Source organism: Centroberyx affinis, unplaced genomic scaffold, assembly GCF_046629955.1.
Source record: "Centroberyx affinis isolate AG114_WGS23_722 - 3 ecotype Tasmania unplaced genomic scaffold, CSIRO-AGI_Caff_v1 ptg000890l_1, whole genome shotgun sequence".
In the NCBI taxonomy this organism is placed as follows: Eukaryota; Metazoa; Chordata; class Actinopteri; order Beryciformes; family Berycidae; genus Centroberyx; species Centroberyx affinis.
In genome coordinates, this window is record NW_027279479.1 from 111,806 (window position 1) to 132,500 (window position 20,695).

Here is a 20,695-nt window from a genome sequence, read left to right on the forward strand (position 1 = left end):
CTCAACCAATATAAGAGATGTGAAACCAAGTTCTGAACTGTCTTGACACTATTCATAATTTGCTAAACTTCTATTCTTTTACCTTTTTTTTTTTTTTTCCTTACCTTACCTTACCTGTCAGGTTGTTTGAAAATAGGTGGCTGTCAATGGTGCAAAGGTAGCTGGGGCCCTTTGAGATAAAAGTGGCAACTTGTTTCTCTGCAATGTGATTGTTTCACTATTCTGCTGAGACTTCAATCAAGACTGTCAGACTGTGTTGTATAGTGCAATTCATTCACAAAAAACACTCAGTGTGCTTTACATAGAAACAATGAAAGCAAAACACAAATGCAGGGGAAACCCACCATATATATGAAGAAAATATACTGTACATCTAAGTAGAAAGTCAGAGAAGAGAGAGAGAGAGAGAGAGAGAGAGAGAGAGAGAGAGAGAGAGAGAGAGAGAGAGAGAGAGAGAGAGAGAGAGAGAGAGAGGAGGATTTCAGGGAGGATTTCAGAGATTACAGCAAAGTATTACTAAAATACAGCCATAAAACAGAGGAAACTAATGTTCCCATGTTAAAGTTCCCATTGTTATCACCCTTACAAAAAAGAACTATAACAGCAAATACTATATTTTTAGGATACATAGAAATGCTAGATACCACAGGAGTTAAAGAATATCATAAAGTACAATCAGGTCACTATTAACTCACTTGAGTGGCACAGACGCACTATAGAAACATTACAGGGATAGTGGTTTGATATCAGGGCATAATCTCTATGTGTGAGGCACTCTTTGTACTTTGTGTCTTACTTTACAACAGGTAGGCTATGTAACATCATGTACACATAATCTTCCACATGAAATATGAATATGTGTGCTTTTCTCTAGGTTCATACGCATTTAAGTAGGGGCTTTCTGCCCTCCAGTGGTAACAATAAGGAAAACATCTTTGTGATTTAGCACTGCGACATTAAAATTAGACATTTTCTTTACTCATACACATGACATATTTATTTATACATATTTACATACATATTTATGTTTTCCAAAGATAGTCATACAAAGGTTTATCTGTGGCATATGAAGATGTCACCAGATTCAGACAGATGAAAAAAAAGGAAAGAGCTCTCACTCTACCCCTAAAGTAAATGAAAGCACATTTTGAGAGCATCTTGCTTCCTTGATGCATTTCCTGTTTAAACAGGATTTTGGGGCGGGACAAAACACAGGGAGGGATCATTCAAAAGTGTAAACCAGTGGGAGATCAGTTAGGGAAAGAAAGGCAGTTGTATTTGATAGGAAGGGCAGAGGGGTGGGATTGTTCAAAAATACGTGATGGTTTTATTGGTTGGAATTTTTATGTTCACCTCCTGGTACACGATGAAGTCACCACTAGAGATTTTCCATTTTCAGGGAAGTAAAAGTAATGAGATTTTGATATAAGAATACAAGAAAATGTTTTTTTTTAATCATTTTTTGGGGCATAAATTATCATACAGCTGTATGGTATGATAGAATGAGCTAAAAAGGCGAAAATTACATTTTTCATTACAGTGTGACTTTAATGGAAAAGTTGCGATACATGGCCTACTGTTAAAGAAATCTTCTGTTGAAAACATCTAAGGTTGGTATTTTGGTACATACTTGAAAGTTTTGATGATGATTAGGTTTCGAGAAAACAATTTGATTTCAGGTCTGTAACAGATCGGTTGCTATTGTATAACTGTAATTCTAAATTGCTTCAAAATTGTCTAAAAATTAAAAATTCTTCAATTTAACTTGATCAAACTTGCAGATACGCTGCAAAATTGCAGTAAGAGAGCAAGAGCACATCAGTTGGCCCACGTTTGCAGACTGGATGGTGAGCCAGTGATGTATCTTCTCAATCGACGATCTTTGGCGGAGTTGCCTGGCAAACCAACTGCATTTAAAACTTCATGCCACATGAGGTCGTCATCGCTTTAGATTGCACTTGGACGCGCAGGCAAATCCTAACACCAAATAACTGTAATATTTCTATAATATTCTGATTGGGACTTACAGTGTGTCTGGTACTTAATAGTGAGTTATAGCGACCTTATCGTACTTTGTGGCGTTTTAAAAGCAAGGGCGTTACTGTAGTAGGCTATTTATAGGGTTATAATATTCCTGTAATATTCTCATAGGGACTTACAGTGTCTGTGGTACTCAATAGTGAATTTAAAGTGACTTTGTCGTACTTTATGATATATATATATATATATATAGAGATTTTTATTATTTATTTTTTTTTTTTTATCTCCTATGGCATTGCTCTTTATCTAATATTTCTATAGGTGGGACTAGGCTACTTAATTTGCTGTGCTATTTCTATAGTATTCCTCTAAAAATGTATTACAGGATTACCACAGTTCCTTCTCATATGGGAAGCCACTGCTAAGCCGGGGACAGTGAGCCGGAGGGAGGGGGAGGAGGGAGGGATGAGGCAGAGGGGAAAATAGATAGGGGGGTGGATTTGCTGGGGCGCAGACAGACAGCAGACCGGCTGTCCCAAGCTGCGCTGATCCTTCACTCTCCGGCACCAAGCTGGAGCCCGCCTGCCTCCCCTTGATCACCGGCCACCTGCCTCTCCGAGAATAACACAGGGCAACCAGAACCAAAGCAAAGCAAGGAAACCAGCGAGGCGACACAAGACACTGACCGCTTTCTTGTGCCATCTTATCGGCATACAGCCCCCCCTCTGTCCCGCCGGAGGAGAGGCTGCGGTGGCGAGCGTCTGTGCGCACTTGGCGACCCGCTGAGTTTGTTGTCGTTACCAGGAGAGGAGCGCTCAGCGACGGAACTCATTGCTGGTGTAATTATTACTAAACCGGGTTCCCCCCTCGGCGGAGCCACTTGCATGGATGCACCATGGCCACATTTGTCTGCAGGGTTCAGTTTTTAGATGACACCGATCCATTCAACAGCACAAATTTCCCGGAGCCGACGAGACCACCGTCGTATACCTTCAGGGAGGATATTCCCCTCATCAACCAGATAGCAGGCGTCCACCGGCTTCTCAAAGCTCCACACAAGGTAGGGTCACCCTCATGACTGGTGCAGTAATCCTGGAATAAATTTAGGACCATAGCCTAGTATATTACTGCAAAACACCAACTGTACTACGTCCTATACATCTTATTGGAATAGTATAGGTGATACGATAGGAGATATAAATAGCATGAAGTACGATAAGGTCATAAACTCACTGTAGAGTAGGACAAACACACTATAAATCCCTATAGGAATATTATAGCAGTATTAGGTCAGGGTCTGATTCAGGACACAGACGTAGGAATACTGTTATATTTAATACAGGACTATACGTTTATTTTGCTATAGACCCGACTGCTGTTTTTTCACTTAAAGCCAACTGCAAATAAACTTCCATGCCCCACCATTCAGAAGCTATTTTGAGACCAGATGCAAGTGCAACTGATTAGTTCTTCAGCTCCTGGAGAGAAACAAGGTTGCAAATGTTTGCCGCAAAACTCAGTTTTGGGGCTTTCTTTGGTTGAGATTAAATGTCCTTATTTTATCCCATTTTGGCAAGTATCCACCCTGCTGAAGTGTCCTTGAGCAAGACACTGAATCCCTTCCAGCTCCAGTGGCCTTTGACCCAAGTTTCCCTAGGGTGATCAATGAAGTGTCACCTCATCAGTGGTATTATTTCTATTATTTAAGTGCATTTAGGCCCGTCTTACTGCTTGATGTATGTGGTTCACTCTGCTTTTCATGTCACAGTGACAGGTGGGTGCAGACGCATTAGTGCAACCAGATATATCCTGAGTTGCCTCATTCATCTGCAAGTGACAGTGACAGAGAGAGAGAGAGAGAGAGAGAGAGAGACGGGGGGCACTTTCTAGAGTCAGTAGAAATACTGATTCCACATTGACAACATTGACTCACACACACACACGCACACGCGCACACAAAGGCATGCAACAACAAACAACTTTTTTTTTATTATCGTGTATTTAATTGTATGCAGAGGCTTTGGCAATACCGCTCACCTGTTCGCTTGACATTCATGCCAATAAAGCAGACTGGACTGAATTGAACAGAGAGTGAAAGGATGAGAGAGAGAGAGAGAGAGCGAGAAAGAGAGAGAGAGAGAGAGCGAGAAAGAGAGAGAGAGAGAGAGAGAGAGAGAAAGAGCTCGACTGCTGGCACACAACTCTGACAGCCAACCAATGTGTTCAACAGCAGAGTGGTTTTCCAGACCAGTAGCTCTTTTGCCGTCCCATCTTTAAAAGCCACAAAACAAATGAAAAATGGCCCGCAGCACAGAAAAGCTTATGATTACAACCTATGCACGGACAGATGGCACAGCCCGTGCTCGTGTTTGTAATTTTGTTCACATCAGGAGGCACTGAATATTGCACTTAGATGTAGATTATAGGGATGAAATTGAACTGTTGCAAATTTGCCTGTCAGACCGTCATGACACTGAAAGCTGATGTTAAAAAGGCTTGGAATATTATGTGGAGTGGGTCTGTCAGTCATGAGATGGAAACTGTCAGTGCAGCTCAGTGGTTCAGCTCGTTTGTCTGAGCAAAAGCTTTCTGAGCCATTTCTCAGTCTCTCTTTCTTCAGGAAAACCAGTCTATCGCAGTTTTCCTCCTCTCTCTTTTCGTCTTGCTCTTTCCTCTCGCTCCTCTCCTCTCAGAAAAGCCTGAGCCTACTGTATTATTATGTTGTGATGGGAGAGCTCTCTGATTGGCTGGCCGGGCTGGATGTAAAGTATAGGTCACTTGTCCCAGAATTCCTGTGGCCGGGGCCTGGATCCCTCCGACACTTTGTTCTCCTCACTTTGGGTGCTGTGGTTTTCCTGACCTCTTCCTCCATCTCCTCTTGTACCTCTCTGACCATGGACCGATTCATAGACTGAAACACACACACACACACACACACACACACACACAAGGTTAGGCCGACTAGCCAAGGCTAAATCAGTGTGTCACTGGTTTGTGAATGTGGGATCTGCCATTCATTTTGTCCAAATTGCCAAACAAAGAAGTCTCAGGTCCACGTTTCTTTTTGACGCCCACACAAGAGATTATCATCCTCTTCCTCCTGCCTGACAGTTCCTCATGTATTTATCACATCTATGATTACAAATGAAATACATGATCATTAGAGGCTCACGGGAGATTTTGTTACATGTCTTGCCACAGTACCTAACTCTTGACCTCCTTAGGAAAGAAAATAAATTAAACTTATTCCACTGCTGCACTCATTGTAATTTGCTTTCCATAAGAGCACCATGCAAAAATGTAAAAGATCATTGAGTTAAATTAACTAAAGAAGATAGCATTGAGTTAAGTTAGCCAGAAGAATACAGACTAAATGTTCAGCTCATTGCAGAAGCTCCACAATCAGTCAAACTGCAGTGTTGCGGAGAGAAGTTCCCATTTCCCTCAAGAACAACAAAGCCCAGACTTCACAGAGCGCAACTTTTATTTCATTACCAAAGTGTTTCCATTAAAGCAACATCGAGAGATTTAATAGCCGCGCAGAACACACCCTCTGCTCTCTTCAAAGAGCCCGATCCTCTGCGGCTCTGATTCAGAAAAAAAAAAAAAAAAGTTCTTAAAAAGTCATCGTCTCAGTTACGTAAGGGCGTCGTTAACAATCGACCCGCCGTGATCGCCAGCAGGCTCGGTGTTGTTTTAACGTGGAAGTAATTACTCCCTTACCCCCTTTTTCTCTCCCCGGCTCTTCTGGGAGAATTTGATTAAATGAGTGTAAAGTATACTAGCCACTAAGTGTTTCCCTCGCCCCGGCCTAGAGCCTTCCAGTGCGAAGAGCTTGCGGTTGGTTCTGGAGCCACCTCTCGCCGGCTTCGTCCAGCATGATGTGTTTTGTTATGTTATTGCTCCTATTACTCCAACGAAGTGTTTTAGGAAAGAGACACGCTTTGGAGGGTGCGCTGTTAAGATATTGTGTTACAAAGTGGTCGAGGGCTCAGTTCTCGCTGTCCAAGCAGTATTTTGTGTGATTGAGTAATGTGTGGATGAGGCAGGGTATAGCGAAAGAAAGGGGGGAGTTTGGGGGGGGGGGGGGGGGGGGGGATTCTCTTGCTTGGGACATGTGCTAAACAGTATGGGGCATTTTCAAAGAGAAGAAGAAAGCCTCGATCATTCTGCTACTGAAATGAACACAACATAATAAGTCTAAGATTAGCGGAATATGGATAAAGGAGCTGAGTAATGCTGACAGATCGGGCACAAGAAGTGTTTTGTCTTCTTCTTAAGAACCAGGGCAGTGGGGCAGGGTATGATTACCCCCACCCCACCCCCCTCCACACACACACACACACACACACACACACACCCTCTCCCTCCCCCAGATCAAATCTCAAGCTGACATTTTTGCCCTATTGGCACCAAACGCTTAGAGAACCGACAACACCGTTGCGTGAAGAGTCTGGGTTTTAGCCCGACAGCAACACGGACGAAGCGTTCGGCCCCGGCTTCCTCCTCTCTATCTCCTTGGTCCATGGCTGTGCCCCCTCTTGTGCTTGCAGCCCCTTGCGGACACACCCACCCTTCAGCTCCTGTGTGCATGCTGCCTCCCAGCAGAGTAAATATAGCGAGGTTATATTTAGGCCGTGAGTCCATCTGTCAGTCTGTCTCTCTGTTTCCGAGAGAGAGGGAGGGAAAGAAAGAAAGAGAGAGAGAGGGAGAGAGAGAGAGGCAGTAGGTCTTGTGATCTGAGGTCTCTGCTGGTCAGAGAGTGTCGTCATGCAGCCGGACTAGACTGCCAGGGGACCGTTTGGCAGCACACCGCCAGGGGCCAGGTTAGGTTAAACCCCAGACTGATAGCGTAGAGGCACTAAACGCATGACTCTGATCTCATTCACCTATTCATACATCAGCAGCTGTAACAATGGGTTGCAAAGATCATATCTGGCTGTGCGCAACGCAACGATGTATGTTATTTTTTTATGAGTTGTCCCTTGGATGGCTCCCTGCACCTGCTATCGACTTGTGACCGTGCTCGTAAAACATCAATGCCAACGGTGTTCAGATATATTACTGCTGCACCTGGTCTGGAACTCAGCGGGGTTTCTCATTACACAGGGCATAGCTGGTCAATTCTGACGTCGGGCGTTCCGCAGTGTTACCTTAGATCACAGATGGCAAAAGAGAGACGATATTTTGAACGGCGAGAGGTGTTTTGGAGAAAAGCAGAACCCGCATGTGCATAAATGTACACATATAAAACATATATATAGGAATGAATGCAAACGTTCCTTCCTCATACACACAGACCAGTGTACATCCGTGTTCCCCCTTTACACACACACACACACATATATGCACACACACACATACACACACACACATGCACACACAAACACATGCAAACTGATCCGTGAATGCATACACAACTGTACACATCATTAACATGTCAAATTTCCCAAAACTGGCCTTTAAATGCACTGTTTAAGCCAAAAGTGACCCCCCCCTCTTTCTCCCTCTCTCTCTCTCTCTCTCTCTCTCTCCCTCTCCCTCTCTCCATCTTTTCCCTCTGGTTTGGGTTTCATGTTCTGCAGGCTTTATTGCTACATCTCTACTAGTTAATTCCCTTAACAGCTTTGTAATGCTGAAAACAGAGCCGTGCCACAGATGGCTCTCTCTCTCTTTTCACGGAGCACTGTACGCACTCTCAACTTCGTACCCGCCCCCGTAAACTGGCTTTATTTTATAGGCTCAAATTGTTTTAAAAAAGGGTGTGAAACAGACGCAGAAAAAAAAAAAAAAAGTGAGGGAGCATAAAAAACAGCGGGCTCAGAGACCAGTGTCATTCCTGTGGGTGGTTTATGTACATCACACCCCGGCCTGGAACTTGGTGTGTGTACAGCATTTCCCATGCCACCCTGCACCTCCAAGCGCTCAATACTGTTTTCTTTTCCTTTTTTAGGTAAAAAAGCAGATTCAGAGTGGTGGGCCAATTTTCCTCAAGCATAGTTCTCCCTCAGTTCGATTCAATTCCTTTCAGTTCAGTTCAATCCAGTGCAGTTCAGTTTAGTTCAGTTCTATTCAATGAAGTTCAGTTCAGCTCAGCTCAGTTCAGTTCTATTCAGTGCAGTTCAGTTCCAGTCAGTACACAGTTTAGTTAAGTGCCGTTCGGTTCAAATAATTTAATTTCAGTTTAGTTCAGTTCAGTTAATTTCAGTTCAGTTCAATTCATTTTATTTCAGTTTAGTTCAGTTCAGTTCAATGCAGTTCAGGTCAACTCAGCTAAGCTCAGTTCATTTCACTTCCATTCAAACAAGCTCCTACGTTACTTTAAAAAAGTTTAACATATCTCTTTCTTCCTCTCCATAGCTTGATGACTGTACGCTGCAGCTGTCCCACAATGGCACCTATCTGGACCTGGAGTCCTCTCTGGCTGAGCAGAGGGACGAGCTGGAGGGCTTTCAGCAGGACGACACAGGGTGAGACTGCCTCACATTCATACCTCCTGCAATAACCAGACTGTGTCTCGCACACGCACAGTCTCACTCATAACTGTCAAAACAACTCTAATCATTTGAGACAAAGCGATGAGTCCGTTTGCCCTCCCTCTCCCTCGCACACGCACACATATTCTGAGTTTCTTCATTCCACTAAAATGGGAAGAATCACAAGCTGCTGGATATGGATTTCTTGGAAGGACAAGTTCACGGAAAGTATGAAGCGCTCTGGAAAGCGGGACAGATGCGCCCTCCCTTCCACAGCAGCACAAAGCTATGGTCTCTCTCTCTCTCTCTCTCTCTCTCTCTCTCTCTCTTCTCTCACTCTATTTTTCTTTCTCCTCTTCCCTGTGACAAAATATCACATTTCCCGTCAATTTGTATGCTGGGAAAGTGAGTGTGATCACTTTGTAACAGTATTGTTGTGAAGGCTTTGCAGTTGCGTCAGAAATCTCCCAGCAACCAGTGCTGCCGCCATCTTGGAGGTCCACTAGAGAACGGCAAAACATAAAACAGCTGGGTTACAAAGAGAGACGTCTGATACATACAAATTGTTGGTGTGGAAACAGTAATGTTGTTGGTGCCTGGACAAAAGAATGTAGATTTGCGTCTAAATTCATGTTATGGTGAGTAATTTTGGCTTTAGCGCTAGCAATATAGCGAGACAAGAGTCAACTCAATTAACCTAAACAGCTTTGTGTTTGCTTTGTTAACTAGCTAACTAAGCAGCAAGCTAAATTAGCAAAACAACTAATGTTAATGTTGAACATGAACCTAGTTTCCACTACTAGCTACTAGCCACATAATGTTAGCTATTGTGTAAATCAGTTCGGTTTAAACAAGAAGACAGCGTTGGTTAGCTGACCAGGTGCTATAATTAGCTAGCTGAGAAACAAGCTAGCATTATCTAAACACAAAACCATGTATCAGTGTTGAAATGAGAAGTTCCCAGTCCAAAACACCAAATATATGAAATCTATCAGACACTGTTGAGAAAGCTGAGTCATAAGTTTAGAAATGCAATGAGCTGTTCTCAGCCGTTGTTGCCCACAGCTGTGGACCTCCAGTGTAAGGCTGCATTATGTCACCTGAAAGGCCTCTAGACACACAAGCATTGTCACATAGAGCGCAGAGAAAGACACTTAGATAGCAGCTCTTAACTGGCTGCATATGACTGAGTGTGTGTTTGTGGAGAGCTTTGGCATGGTGATGTGTTTGAGTCTTTGGGGGGTGTGGGGGCAGCGTGACAGGTGATGGCAGACACATAGACCCGGGTGTGAGTGTACGGTATGTGTGTTTGAGTGCGCTTGTTTCCATGTGTACATATGTTTGTTTGTTTGTGTGTGTGTGTGTGTCTTTGTTGCACGCCTGGTAACCCATGTGACAGATGACGGACAGGTGAATAAAGGCGTGTGTGTGTTTTTGAAGTCGAGGAGATCTTGGCGAACTGGTTGGATTGGACAGGCCCGTCTGTCATCCTATCAATCTGAGGCTCTCACCAAGGTCACACTGAAAGTAGGAAATGAATTGCACATTGGGTTAGTTTAAGGCTCTTTGCTTGGGAGAAAAAAAAAGTAGAAAAGCACAAAGGTTGAGGATGGATACTCCTAACTAAGCCTGTCCTCCCTCTGCCGGATGAGTGCTGTTTATATAGTGTCAAAGAAGAATAAACTAATCACACTCAATATCTCAGCCCCACACCACATCTTTTACTTGTGCTTTAAAGTCAGTGTGTGACAGCTGCTTTAGAGTCTTAAAGGCACAGTTCATGTTAGTGGGTGTGAATTTTGAAATAGATGTCTCTCTCTCTATTGTGATGATACTGTGCTGATATCTATTTCTGTTATTAGCCAAGGCACAAATCCTAAGACATACTTCCATTTTTTGATTGCATGCATGGACAATAGATTTAAATGGAGCAACCTGAAAAAGACTCATTAATGTCAGTGTTAAAATGAACATTTTCTGTCTCTTCTGCTAAAGCTGTAACTTCTCCTGTATAAATCTGCTTGTCTTAAATCAGTAAAATGCAAACTGGACGCTGAAAACCTTGTAGCTATCTCCAAAATGTCAACTTTTCAGAAACTAAGAGTGACAACCACTTGAACATTAGAGTTTATCCAATTGGCTCTGAAAAAGTTTCATAAACCCGAGGGTCAGATAATTTTCTCAACCTATAAGAGAAGCATGTACTCCTTCAAATGAAGTTAAAACATGAAAATCACCAAAATTGGAGTTACAAATTTTCATCCGAAAGTGACTGCAGCATATCTTTTTGACGTGATAACTATGCATCATTGCTGGCCTGTTAGCATTTGGTGACACTAAACTCCAATCATTCCACTCAAACGTCTTGTTGAATCCTCTTTGATACTCTCACGTCAAAAGTTCATTTGCAACTGCAAGTCTCCCTATTTATCTATTTACTGTACTCTGAGCTGGATAAATCCTTGCTCTCTCTGGGTCTCCTGGTTTGACTGTCTACCTCACACATTAGCTTATCAGTCGAAGGGTAAGACTTATGAATGTGGGAGAAAAACACAGTTTTGTCCGCATCTCAACAACGCGTGTTAACATTGTGCTCTATTTCCTAGCAAAGCTGATAACGCAGCATAACACAGGGATAGGAGGCCAGCTGCTGCCTTGTTTGGGTGTCTGAGTGTGTGTTTTCCTTGCTGCATGTTGTGCATGGCGAGTGTTTTCCAGCGGTGTGTGTTATCAGACCAGTGCTTTCTCTGCTTGGATGGGATGCTATCATTATGTTAGTGATGGAAGTCAGTGATTAGCTCCTAGAGGTTAGTGGATCACGGCTAAGGTTAGGAGAGTGAGTGAACCTTCAGGCTGGACATCCAATAGTTTGACATAAATGCAATTGGTCAGTGCAATGAGATAGAATTAAAGGGAGGTAAACAATCATTTATTGAGTAATTTGTGTGTTCACCATGTATGGCAACTAAGGAGTAAAGACAGAGGTGCAGGGAATTCTTGTGGTCAAAATACCATCATGCTTTTCCTTCATGTTTGCGTGTGTTCATTTTGTTTTCCCATAGGAAGTATGCCTGTGTATGAGTGTGTGCGCATTTGCACGATGGTATGTGAAGGTGTGTGTGTGTGTGTGTGTGTTGTGTCTGCTCCTGCTGTTCTGCTGTCTGTCCTCCAGGCTCAGATGTGTATCAGTATAAGGGTACAGGCCCAGTACAGGCCACTGTTTGACTGTCTACTCTCTGTTTTCACCTTCCCCAACTTGCCGACCGCCTCTATGCTACAAAAAATGTCCATCATAACATGTCATTTAGTCTCATATTCAGTCTTAAAATCTTATTTTCCTTAACACAGTTGCCAGTAGAAACAAGCACTGATAGCTTGAAACAAGGTAGAATAAAGCAGATCACTCCTCTAGTATCAAGAAAATGACAACTGATTCAAGAAAATTCATGCAAAAAGTTGATTTACATCGGCAGTAAATGAAATTGTCTCACCTGCATTGGCAGATTTATTCAGCTGCTTTGATAAAAAATAATTTAAGACTCAACACTAAATCAAATGACCTGTTAAGGTGGACACTTTTTGCAGTGTAGAGACACATCGTATCATGATAACAATAACATCATGCTCTCCACAATTCTGTTTACTGCCAATTTTATCATACATTTAATCAATACAAACTCTCTCTCTCTCACTCTCTCTCTCTCTCTCTCTCTCTCTCTCTCCCTCCAGAGCCAGAGGGAAGAAGCACAGTGTTGTTTTACGGACCCAGCTGACCGTCCGTGTGCACGCCTGCATTGGTGAGTGCTGTACGACATGTTTATATATGTGTTTAACATGCATTTCTCACACACACACACACACACGTTCAGACACACCAGGAAGCCTGAGTACATAGTGTACTGTACGTTAGAATGGCTGTCCAGGGGTTTACATGTTTATGGTACATGTGTGGGGGTGGACCTGAGACCTGAGACCTCCCACTCTGAAGCAAGAGACCTGAGATTCGACAGCAGGCCACTGGTTTGACTGGTGTGTGAGGTTTCTGCCCATTCAGCACAGCGCCACTTCTCACGTGGGCTTGGGAACAGGGATTCTTGTGATTAATTGCATTAAGCATGCGCGGTGGGAGCTTTGACATGATTTGAGAGAGAGGAAAGTGAAGGGAAGCTCTGTGTGTGTGTGTGTGTGTGTGTGTGTGTGTGTGTGTGTGTGTGACTGTGAAGTGAGTGAAGTGTGTAAGCACGGTGTTGGTGCACTGTGTGCCTGGGCTTTTCCCATTGGGGCTGGTGAATCTATCACAGTGCGATGCCCTCAGTGTGCCCTCTTAGTTTACAGTGAGGAGGAGGGAGGGAGGGAGGGAGGGGGTGAGTATATTGCAGAAAGCTGGAGAATGACGAAGAAAAAGAGATAGCGGGAAGAAAGGGGAAAAAATATGTCATAATAAGAGGAAGGAAAAAGTGAGAGCTGAGGGAGAGAGGGACTGATAGGAGATGGAGCTCCTTTTTGTCTGTTTATATGCTCAATTATTTTCTACATAAAGATCTTTTCTCATTATTCTCTACACTTCAACCTCTCTCTATCCTACAAAATCATGCCACCATTTTGCTCTTTCTTCCTTTCTTCTGGGTCTATCCTCTTTCCTCCCTTCCTCCATGCCATGTTTGCATGGTCAACATTCTCCCTGCCAGTGATAGTAGTGCTAATTCTGGATGCCAGAATCAGTGCCTCGGATTGGCTGAGAGCATCGGAGAAGGGTGAAAGGTCATTGGGGGTGGGGCTTTGGGTATTAAAGAGTGAAAGAGTTCACACACACAATACAGCATACTCTATCTATCTATCTATCTATCTATCTATCTATCTATCTATCTATCTATCTATGTATCTATCTATCTATCTATCTATCTATCTATCTGTCTATCTATCTATCTATCTATATTTCTAATGCATTATACATCTTAAAACAAGCAAAAATAATTTGGGATGCTTCACTGTATCAACAAAATGACACTTGACTCAAACAATTTGATTTGCATTGGAAATCAGCATATTTATCTCACCCCATTGGCAGATTTTTTCACTTATTTTAAGAAAAATTATATTTTTAGACTCAGATCAAGTGACTTGTTAAGATGGATATTTTGGGAATGTAGATTGTTGTTCCCATTTTCCTCTGTTAGGGATATAACCTCTAACCTTATGTTCCATTTTTTCCACCCACTGTAAAGAAGCAAGAGAAGAATTAAGTAGCGATAGATTCCTATGGAGATGTGGTTCCCTCTCTTCTATTGAGTGGGGGCTCACTTAAGTCCCAGGGGTGGGGGGTGTCCGAGACAGATGAGCTCTGCTCTTAAGTGGATGAGAGGAACTGGCCTGAGTGTGCAGCCACCTGCTGCACACACACACACACACACACACACACACACACACACACACACACACACATGCATGCACATAGACGAGCATGTATGCACGCGTGAACGCGCCGCATACACACCATATTTCTCTCGTCATCCTCAAATGACCCTGAGTGATTTGAGTGGGTAGTGGTGTAAACGGAATCCCCCTCTCACGCTCATGCACATGCAACATACACACACACACACACACACACACACACACACTGACTCACATGCTTTTATGAGGGATCTTCCCATAGCTTGTTTTGGTCCGAAGAAAACCAAAACCGGGCTATATTTGCATGCCCCTTTCAGCATAAATCCAACAACTTCTTATTAGAACAGAACATCTTATTGGGAAAAGGGCTGCATCATCACCATATGAGATGCATTTCCTTTTGAAGGGCGAGGGTGAAACTTTAATTTTGACCAGTGCCAAGGCTTGATGACAGAGTTTTCTCGTTATATTGACCTCAATCCAGATTTCGCTCAGCATGGCACAGATGTTGGGCAGCGACCGAACACTGCCTGGAGTTCATGTTCGGCGGTTGCAATTCCACAGCATTACACAGGCATGTAATCAGATAGATCGAGCCAGTCGGCGTGATCCATACTATGCAGATCTACTGACCACTTTCCTCTCCCTCTCATTGTTGTTACATTGCGACTCAGTGTATTCAGCTGTCCGCTCATTCCCATTTAACGCTCACTAATCTGTCCCGGGCCTTGACCTTAAAATCGGCTGAGTAGCGGTCAGCATAACCCCTAAATGAAAGATCTGTCACAATCAAGGATTTACAGGCATCTGATTGCTTGTAGAATCAAGTATCTTTGGCTCGCAATTAGTTGGTCAACATCTTCCCAATCTTACGCAAGGCTGGATCGCGTGTTTTTTGAAGTGATTGCGTGACCCAATATACGGTTCCTGACCACGACACATGGACGCTAAATGTTTGATTTTTGTGATTAAAATGCGGTAAAGGATCACTTCCTTATAGATTTTCTTAATCCGCCACTGGCAGGCCTCATCAGCGAATTGTGATTGGCAAGGATCAGGGGTTGTCTGTTGTAAGGTCAAAGGTTAAGGAGATCCCAGGGATTCAAACCTTCTTTATTCATTCATTCATTGATCTTCTCTCAAGCCCAGATGGTTGAAAAAATGGGAATAACTGCATGAGAAAGACAACTTTCACTCACAATCCCAAGCTGGCATTGCTGCGGAACGGAAAGATCAAATTATATGCGTGCTTGCCAATTTGGGATTAAGGGTGCTCTGTGATGCGCGTGTGAGTGTGTGTGTGTTAATGTGTGTGATTAATGAGGTTTTTTTTTTCTTTTTTTTTATATAAAGAGAAGGACACATTGGCATGGTCAGCAAAGCGGTGACTTTGTCTGCTGGTGTAAGCATTATCCTCCAGGCAATGAGTCTGCAGTGAAGAGACCTTCGTGGCACTTTAATGATCCAGCCCTTGTCAGCATTCAGCACCTGACCCCCCGAGAGATTGGGGTCAGTTTTACAGGATTTTTTTTATTTTTTTTGGGTGAATTACAGTATGTACAGGGCGAAAGGACTGACTGAGTGTCCTCAAAGTGTTCTCAGCTTTTGCTTATTTTAGACAAGGTTTTACCCGGGCCTATCATCTTTTCCCATCTACTTTTATAGCTCTCTCTTTCTCACCCATTTCTTTTATTTGCTTTTTTTGTTTTGCTTTCTTTAGTATACAGTGTCTGTTGTCGATCCTGTGGCCTGTAGTTCAGTGAGATTGCCAATCAGAGCCCCTTCCTTAAGGGTTAATTTTAGCTTCCTCAGTTGCTGCAGACTTGTTGCAGGCCTTAGCTGCGGGGTGGAGAGGGGTGGTGTGTGTGTGTGTGTGTGTGTGTGTGTTGGGGGGGGGGGGTTCTGTAGGTGTTATCTTTAGAAAGTGTTGACAGCACAGAAACATGTGAGGAAGGCAGCACAGCACTGAACCTGGGACACCAAATGAGAGCCTTACAGTGAGAGAGAGGATGCAAGAAGGGAGAGAAAAGGTTGGTTGAGGAAGAAAGAGGAAAAGGGAGACTGAATAGGAAATGAATATCAATGGGAAATGCATGGGAACAGGGAAATGCCATGACGTTTACCTTACCTTGTATGGTGTGTCACTATTAGACATTTTGCTTAAAACTGCCTATAGGCAAGCTATTTATGTTAACATATACCCATCTTATCAGTCTAATATGCACAAATTGAGATCACATTTCACCTAAATGAATGAACCAACTGCATTATTATAAGATGGAAATGTACCATTGCAATTTCTGCACTGACTGCGGAAAAAACTCTTGTAATTTCCTTCTTTATAAACGATTTCATCTCCACCTTGGACTTCAGGACATTTGCACAATCCCAAAGCTTTTCTTTCCCAAAACAGCCTCAATTCCCAAGGGTCAGAAAGGATCTGCTGTAATTAAACACAGTATAAGGCATCACATATGGAGGGGGGGGATGCTATGTGACAGGTAAAGCTCCCTGTAATGAGCGGTACAGCAGGTGAAACAAAGAGCCGGAGTGCAGAACAAAAGACCTCGCATGTGTTTGGAGCCGATTCAAAAACCTTCGCCACTTAGCTCTGGAATTCAACCTGCTTTTTTTTTTATATTTGGCTTCTATACTGTTGGATTTCTGCGCCCCAATTATCCGTCCCTTAACGACCCCCTGCAGTATTGAGAGGGAGGGGCTGGGGTCGGAGGTTGAGGCGGAGGTATAGGTTGACTCACTTTGATTTTCGCCGGCCGCGCTGTTGCATAACAAATTAGCAGGGGGTCGAAAAAAACGGAGCCATGGTTTGTGCTGCATCTGCCTCTCTTCCCTCTCTTCTCTCTTCTCTCTCTCTTTGCCTTCTTATCCCTAACTTCCTCTCTCGGCAGAGGATTAACGATTCCCACGTTACGCCTGTCCTCACATCGCTTGTCTTTTTTCCCCCCCCCTCTCCCTCACTTTTATTTTACCCTACTTTTACACGCCTCTCCCTTACATTTAGATGGATAGATCAGATATAGATTTTGATCAGCAGGATTTGATGGCAGCCAGTGAGAATTCCGTGAACAGAAACGTCTCTTTAAATGCGATGTGACTGGAGAATACAGTCTTTTGCTCTGTGTTGCTGTACCAGTGGGGGTCCAGTGGCAGTGACAGCGGTCTGGCCTTGCGATCTTACAGAAAGAGACGACTACAGCTGGTTGTAACAGCGGTTTAGTGTGTCCGTGTCCCCCCCGCAGTAGGAGATAAGGCCTGGTAATGGCATGGTGTGACAGGGAGATAATGCTTGATAATGGGGAAGGGGAGGGGGGGGGGGGGTGCAGTGGTATAGGATAGCCATGGCAGTGGCACTCCAGACACATTAGAGGGTTTTGCGGATGCGCTGCCTTCTAATATCTATGTTATGCTGAGCCAGCATGCTCTATACATTTCAATCTGACCTCCTTTTCCCCTTCATCTCCTATTATTCTGCATTACTTTTGTCCAGTTGTCTCCATTCCTGTGTTACACCCGTCTCGTTTCCCAGCATCTCCCGATTCCTTTCATCTTTTTTTTTTTTTTTTTTTGGCAGAAACTCCCTCCACAGCTCTTTAACCTTTCTGCATATCTTCCTTCTCCTGACTTGCCCTGTCTGCTTTGTAAATCTATATTTACTCTGCTCAGCTTTGCATATGTGACTCTTTGTTCTATGAAACACCTGTGACTTTAGCTCCAGGAGTTGAGCCCAATGATCCGTCTGTGTGTGTGTGTATGTGTGAGTGTGCATGTGTGTGTGTGTGTGTGTGTGTGAGAGAGTGCAAGAATGTTTTGCTATGCTTATGAATTGCTTGCCTGCTCTTCCTAAACACACGCAGACGAGTTTAGACCTGTCACTCACTCTGTTTTATCGATGCTAAGCTATGATATCTTGATGTGTGTGTGTGTGTGTGTGTGTATGTGTGTGGGTATATTTGTGTTTTGGTCCCACCGACTCATTACATGAAATCAGCCGTTATGCATTCAGAACACAAGGCACCCTCTCCTCCTTTTCATCCCTCTTTCACAGAGAGAGAGAGAGAAAGAAGGAATGAGAAAATCACTGGAATAGTTTCCCCTCTACCCTCACCAGCAGCTGAGGCCCTATGGAGCGACTGAGAGCATTGCACCCACATGAGTCATGCCTTACTTACTGCTGAGGGAGATGGAGTGATGGGATGATGAGGCATAAGGGATGGAGGTGTGGAGCGCTGGAAGCAGTGGAATAATTTTACAGCGGCAGCCGTCGTTGAAGGCCCACATCATGCATCTATCCTGCAGCTGCCCTGCAGAGTACCTTTTCTTCAAATTTCCTCTTAAATAACTGTCTGTCTGGCTATTCCTTAATAGTAGCAGTTCATTATTGCATAAATTTACAAAAGTGGAACCTCTGCAACGGCCACATGTGTAGATCTGGATGAATTTTATGAGGTGAGGGAGGGGAAGGAGGGATATGAATAGACAAGGACCTGGTCAAAACAGTTATTCTATTCTAGTCTGTGCCAGTAAGCCATAAGCAGACAGCAACACCAACAATGTATATTGCACTGCTTACACTTGTGCTGTCAGGCCACATAATCCCATTATAATATGCAGTAAAAATAGTATCTGGTTGTTTATGGCTTCGAGGGTTTGGCTTTGTAACCCAGTTGTACGGTGGAGCCGTGCGCTCTCTATTGTCACTGTGCTCGCTCGCTGTGGTGCGGTGAGTGCTGCCTGTGTGTTACACTGTTGTGCCTTCTGTGGATGTGGCAGGGTTTTCCCTGGGCTCTAGTTATGCTGACAAACATGAGCAGCCCAACTGCTCCGCTCTGGCACAACATGCTGCTGTTTGGGGTTTGCTCTCCCTTGCCTCGCTGCACTTACTGGAAGAAAGCAAGAAATATGACACTTCATATGTGTGTGTGTGTGTGTGTGAGAGAGAGAGAGAGAGAGAGAGAGAGATAGTGTGTGTGTGTGTGTGTGTATGTGTGTGTGTGTGTGTGTGTGTGTGTGTGTGTGTGTGTGTTTGTACATGTATGCACCCAAGTGGGCCTGCACAAGCCTCTGGATGGCCTGTTTTAATCATTTGAAACGATTACATAATGCAATAAAACATTACAATTACCAAAAGCTAAACATCCAGAACGCACTGAAGAATCTGCTGGCTTGGCATGGGACTCAGCCGTGGGGTTAAGGGATAATGGGTTTAGGGGATGTGTGGAGAGAGAGATGGGGAGAGGGATGATTTCCAGGGAAATGGTAAATCACTTACAGAAGGAAACACAAGGGAAAAACAAAGCAAGGAGGAAATGCACCTGCCAGACAGACCAGCAGTTGGCCAGGAGCTTCACAAGTTATGTCATACTCCTCCTATAGTGCTCTGACTTACAGGTGAGGAGAGGAGATGAGAGGAGGAGAGGGGAGAGGAGGGGAGAGGAGAGGAGAGGAGAGCAGAGGAGAGCAGAGGAGAGGAGAGGAGAAGAGGGGGGGGGGGGGGGAGGAGAGGAGAGGAGAGGAGAGGAGAGGAGAGGAGAGGAGAGGAAGGTATAGGGGGAATATGAGAGAGAAGACAAAATGAGTATACAAGACGACATAACAAGGTGTAATAACAGCAGATATTCATTCTCTTTTCCTTAAAAGAGATCAGAGTGAGAAGGTTTCCCTCTGGCACTGGTTTTATCCATGCGATTCCTTGCAGCCCAGGCTATTGTTGTTACAAAATGCCACTCGAGGGCAAATCTACTGGGTACATTTAGAGATGCCAGAGGGATTTAGAGGGGGAAAAAAACAGTAGCGAGGAAGGTGACAACAAGTGAGCATGAGAAAGAGAAGGAAGTGACATTGAACTAATGAGAGCTAAAGAATGAAACATGAAAACAAAAGATGAAACAGAGGAAGGAAGGCTGACAGGAGGAAGGAAGGCAGGAAGGAAGGAAGGAAGGAAGAAAGACAGGAAGGAAGGAAGGAAGGAAGCTGCATTTACTTGGAAAAAGTTGTAAAAAAAAAAAGGAAGGAAGGAAGGAAGGAAGGAAGAAATGAAGGAAGGAAGGAAGGAAGAGCTGCATTTACTTGAAAAAGTTGTTAAAAAAAAAAAAAAGAAAAAGCTGTGGTTTGAGTTATGTCAAGCCACCGTGGTTTAAGCTTGTACTTTTTTTTCCTGCTATGTCTGCTAAATTTACCAGGGTCTTTGGTTATACCAGTGAGTCCAAATCTGGGGTCCAGGGACACCCATGGGTCCTTGAGAGAGTTCCAGAGGGTCCCCAGCACAACCAGGAGTAGTTAAATTTGATCATTATTTCATTCAACTCATGAGAATGAAAGAATATACAGTATAAGGATGACTGTTTTCATCCAAGGCTTCACTGATAGTCATACAATGATACATTGAATCATAACAATAGACATCTTCTCAGATGGGTTCCTCAGGGTAAAATCTTATCAAATGTGGGTCCATGGTCTAATGTGTATCTCTTCGAGGGTCCTTGACATGAAAATGTTTGATAACCTCTTGTCTATACTATTCAGAATAATAATGTAGCATCTTAATTTAGAGATTAGTTTAGAGATTAACCAAGAAATTAACATTGCAGATGAATCCTGAATTCTTAATCCTGTAGCCGGTGAGGTTCATGTCCCTGTATAGATACAATGCACACATACACTATATTTTCCCTGGTGGTTTATTTACACCATGTCACCCTTCAGTTTGACTGGGATTTTATCCCATTAGTCCCTGAGGTTACTGAGGTAACTGTTGGCACCCCTCTAATGTGGTTATGCCCTCTCTCTCTCTGTCTTTCTCTCAGTCTTTCTCTCTCTCTCTCTCT

General features: G+C 43.6%; 1 protein-coding gene across 1 annotated transcript in view; it reads left to right on the forward strand.

The window, feature by feature from the left end:
* Nucleotides 1-2,875: 2,875 nt before the first annotated feature.
* fhod3a (formin homology 2 domain containing 3a) overlaps nucleotides 2,876-20,695 on the forward strand; it is a 57,857-nt gene continuing 40,037 nt past the window's right edge. Inside the window, exons 1-3 of the mRNA XM_071521469.1 lie at nucleotides 2,876-3,040; nucleotides 8,341-8,450; nucleotides 12,186-12,253. Of these exons, the coding sequence (XP_071377570.1) occupies nucleotides 2,876-3,040; nucleotides 8,341-8,450; nucleotides 12,186-12,253 (343 nt within the window). The remainder of the gene's footprint in view (nucleotides 3,041-8,340; nucleotides 8,451-12,185; nucleotides 12,254-20,695) is intronic.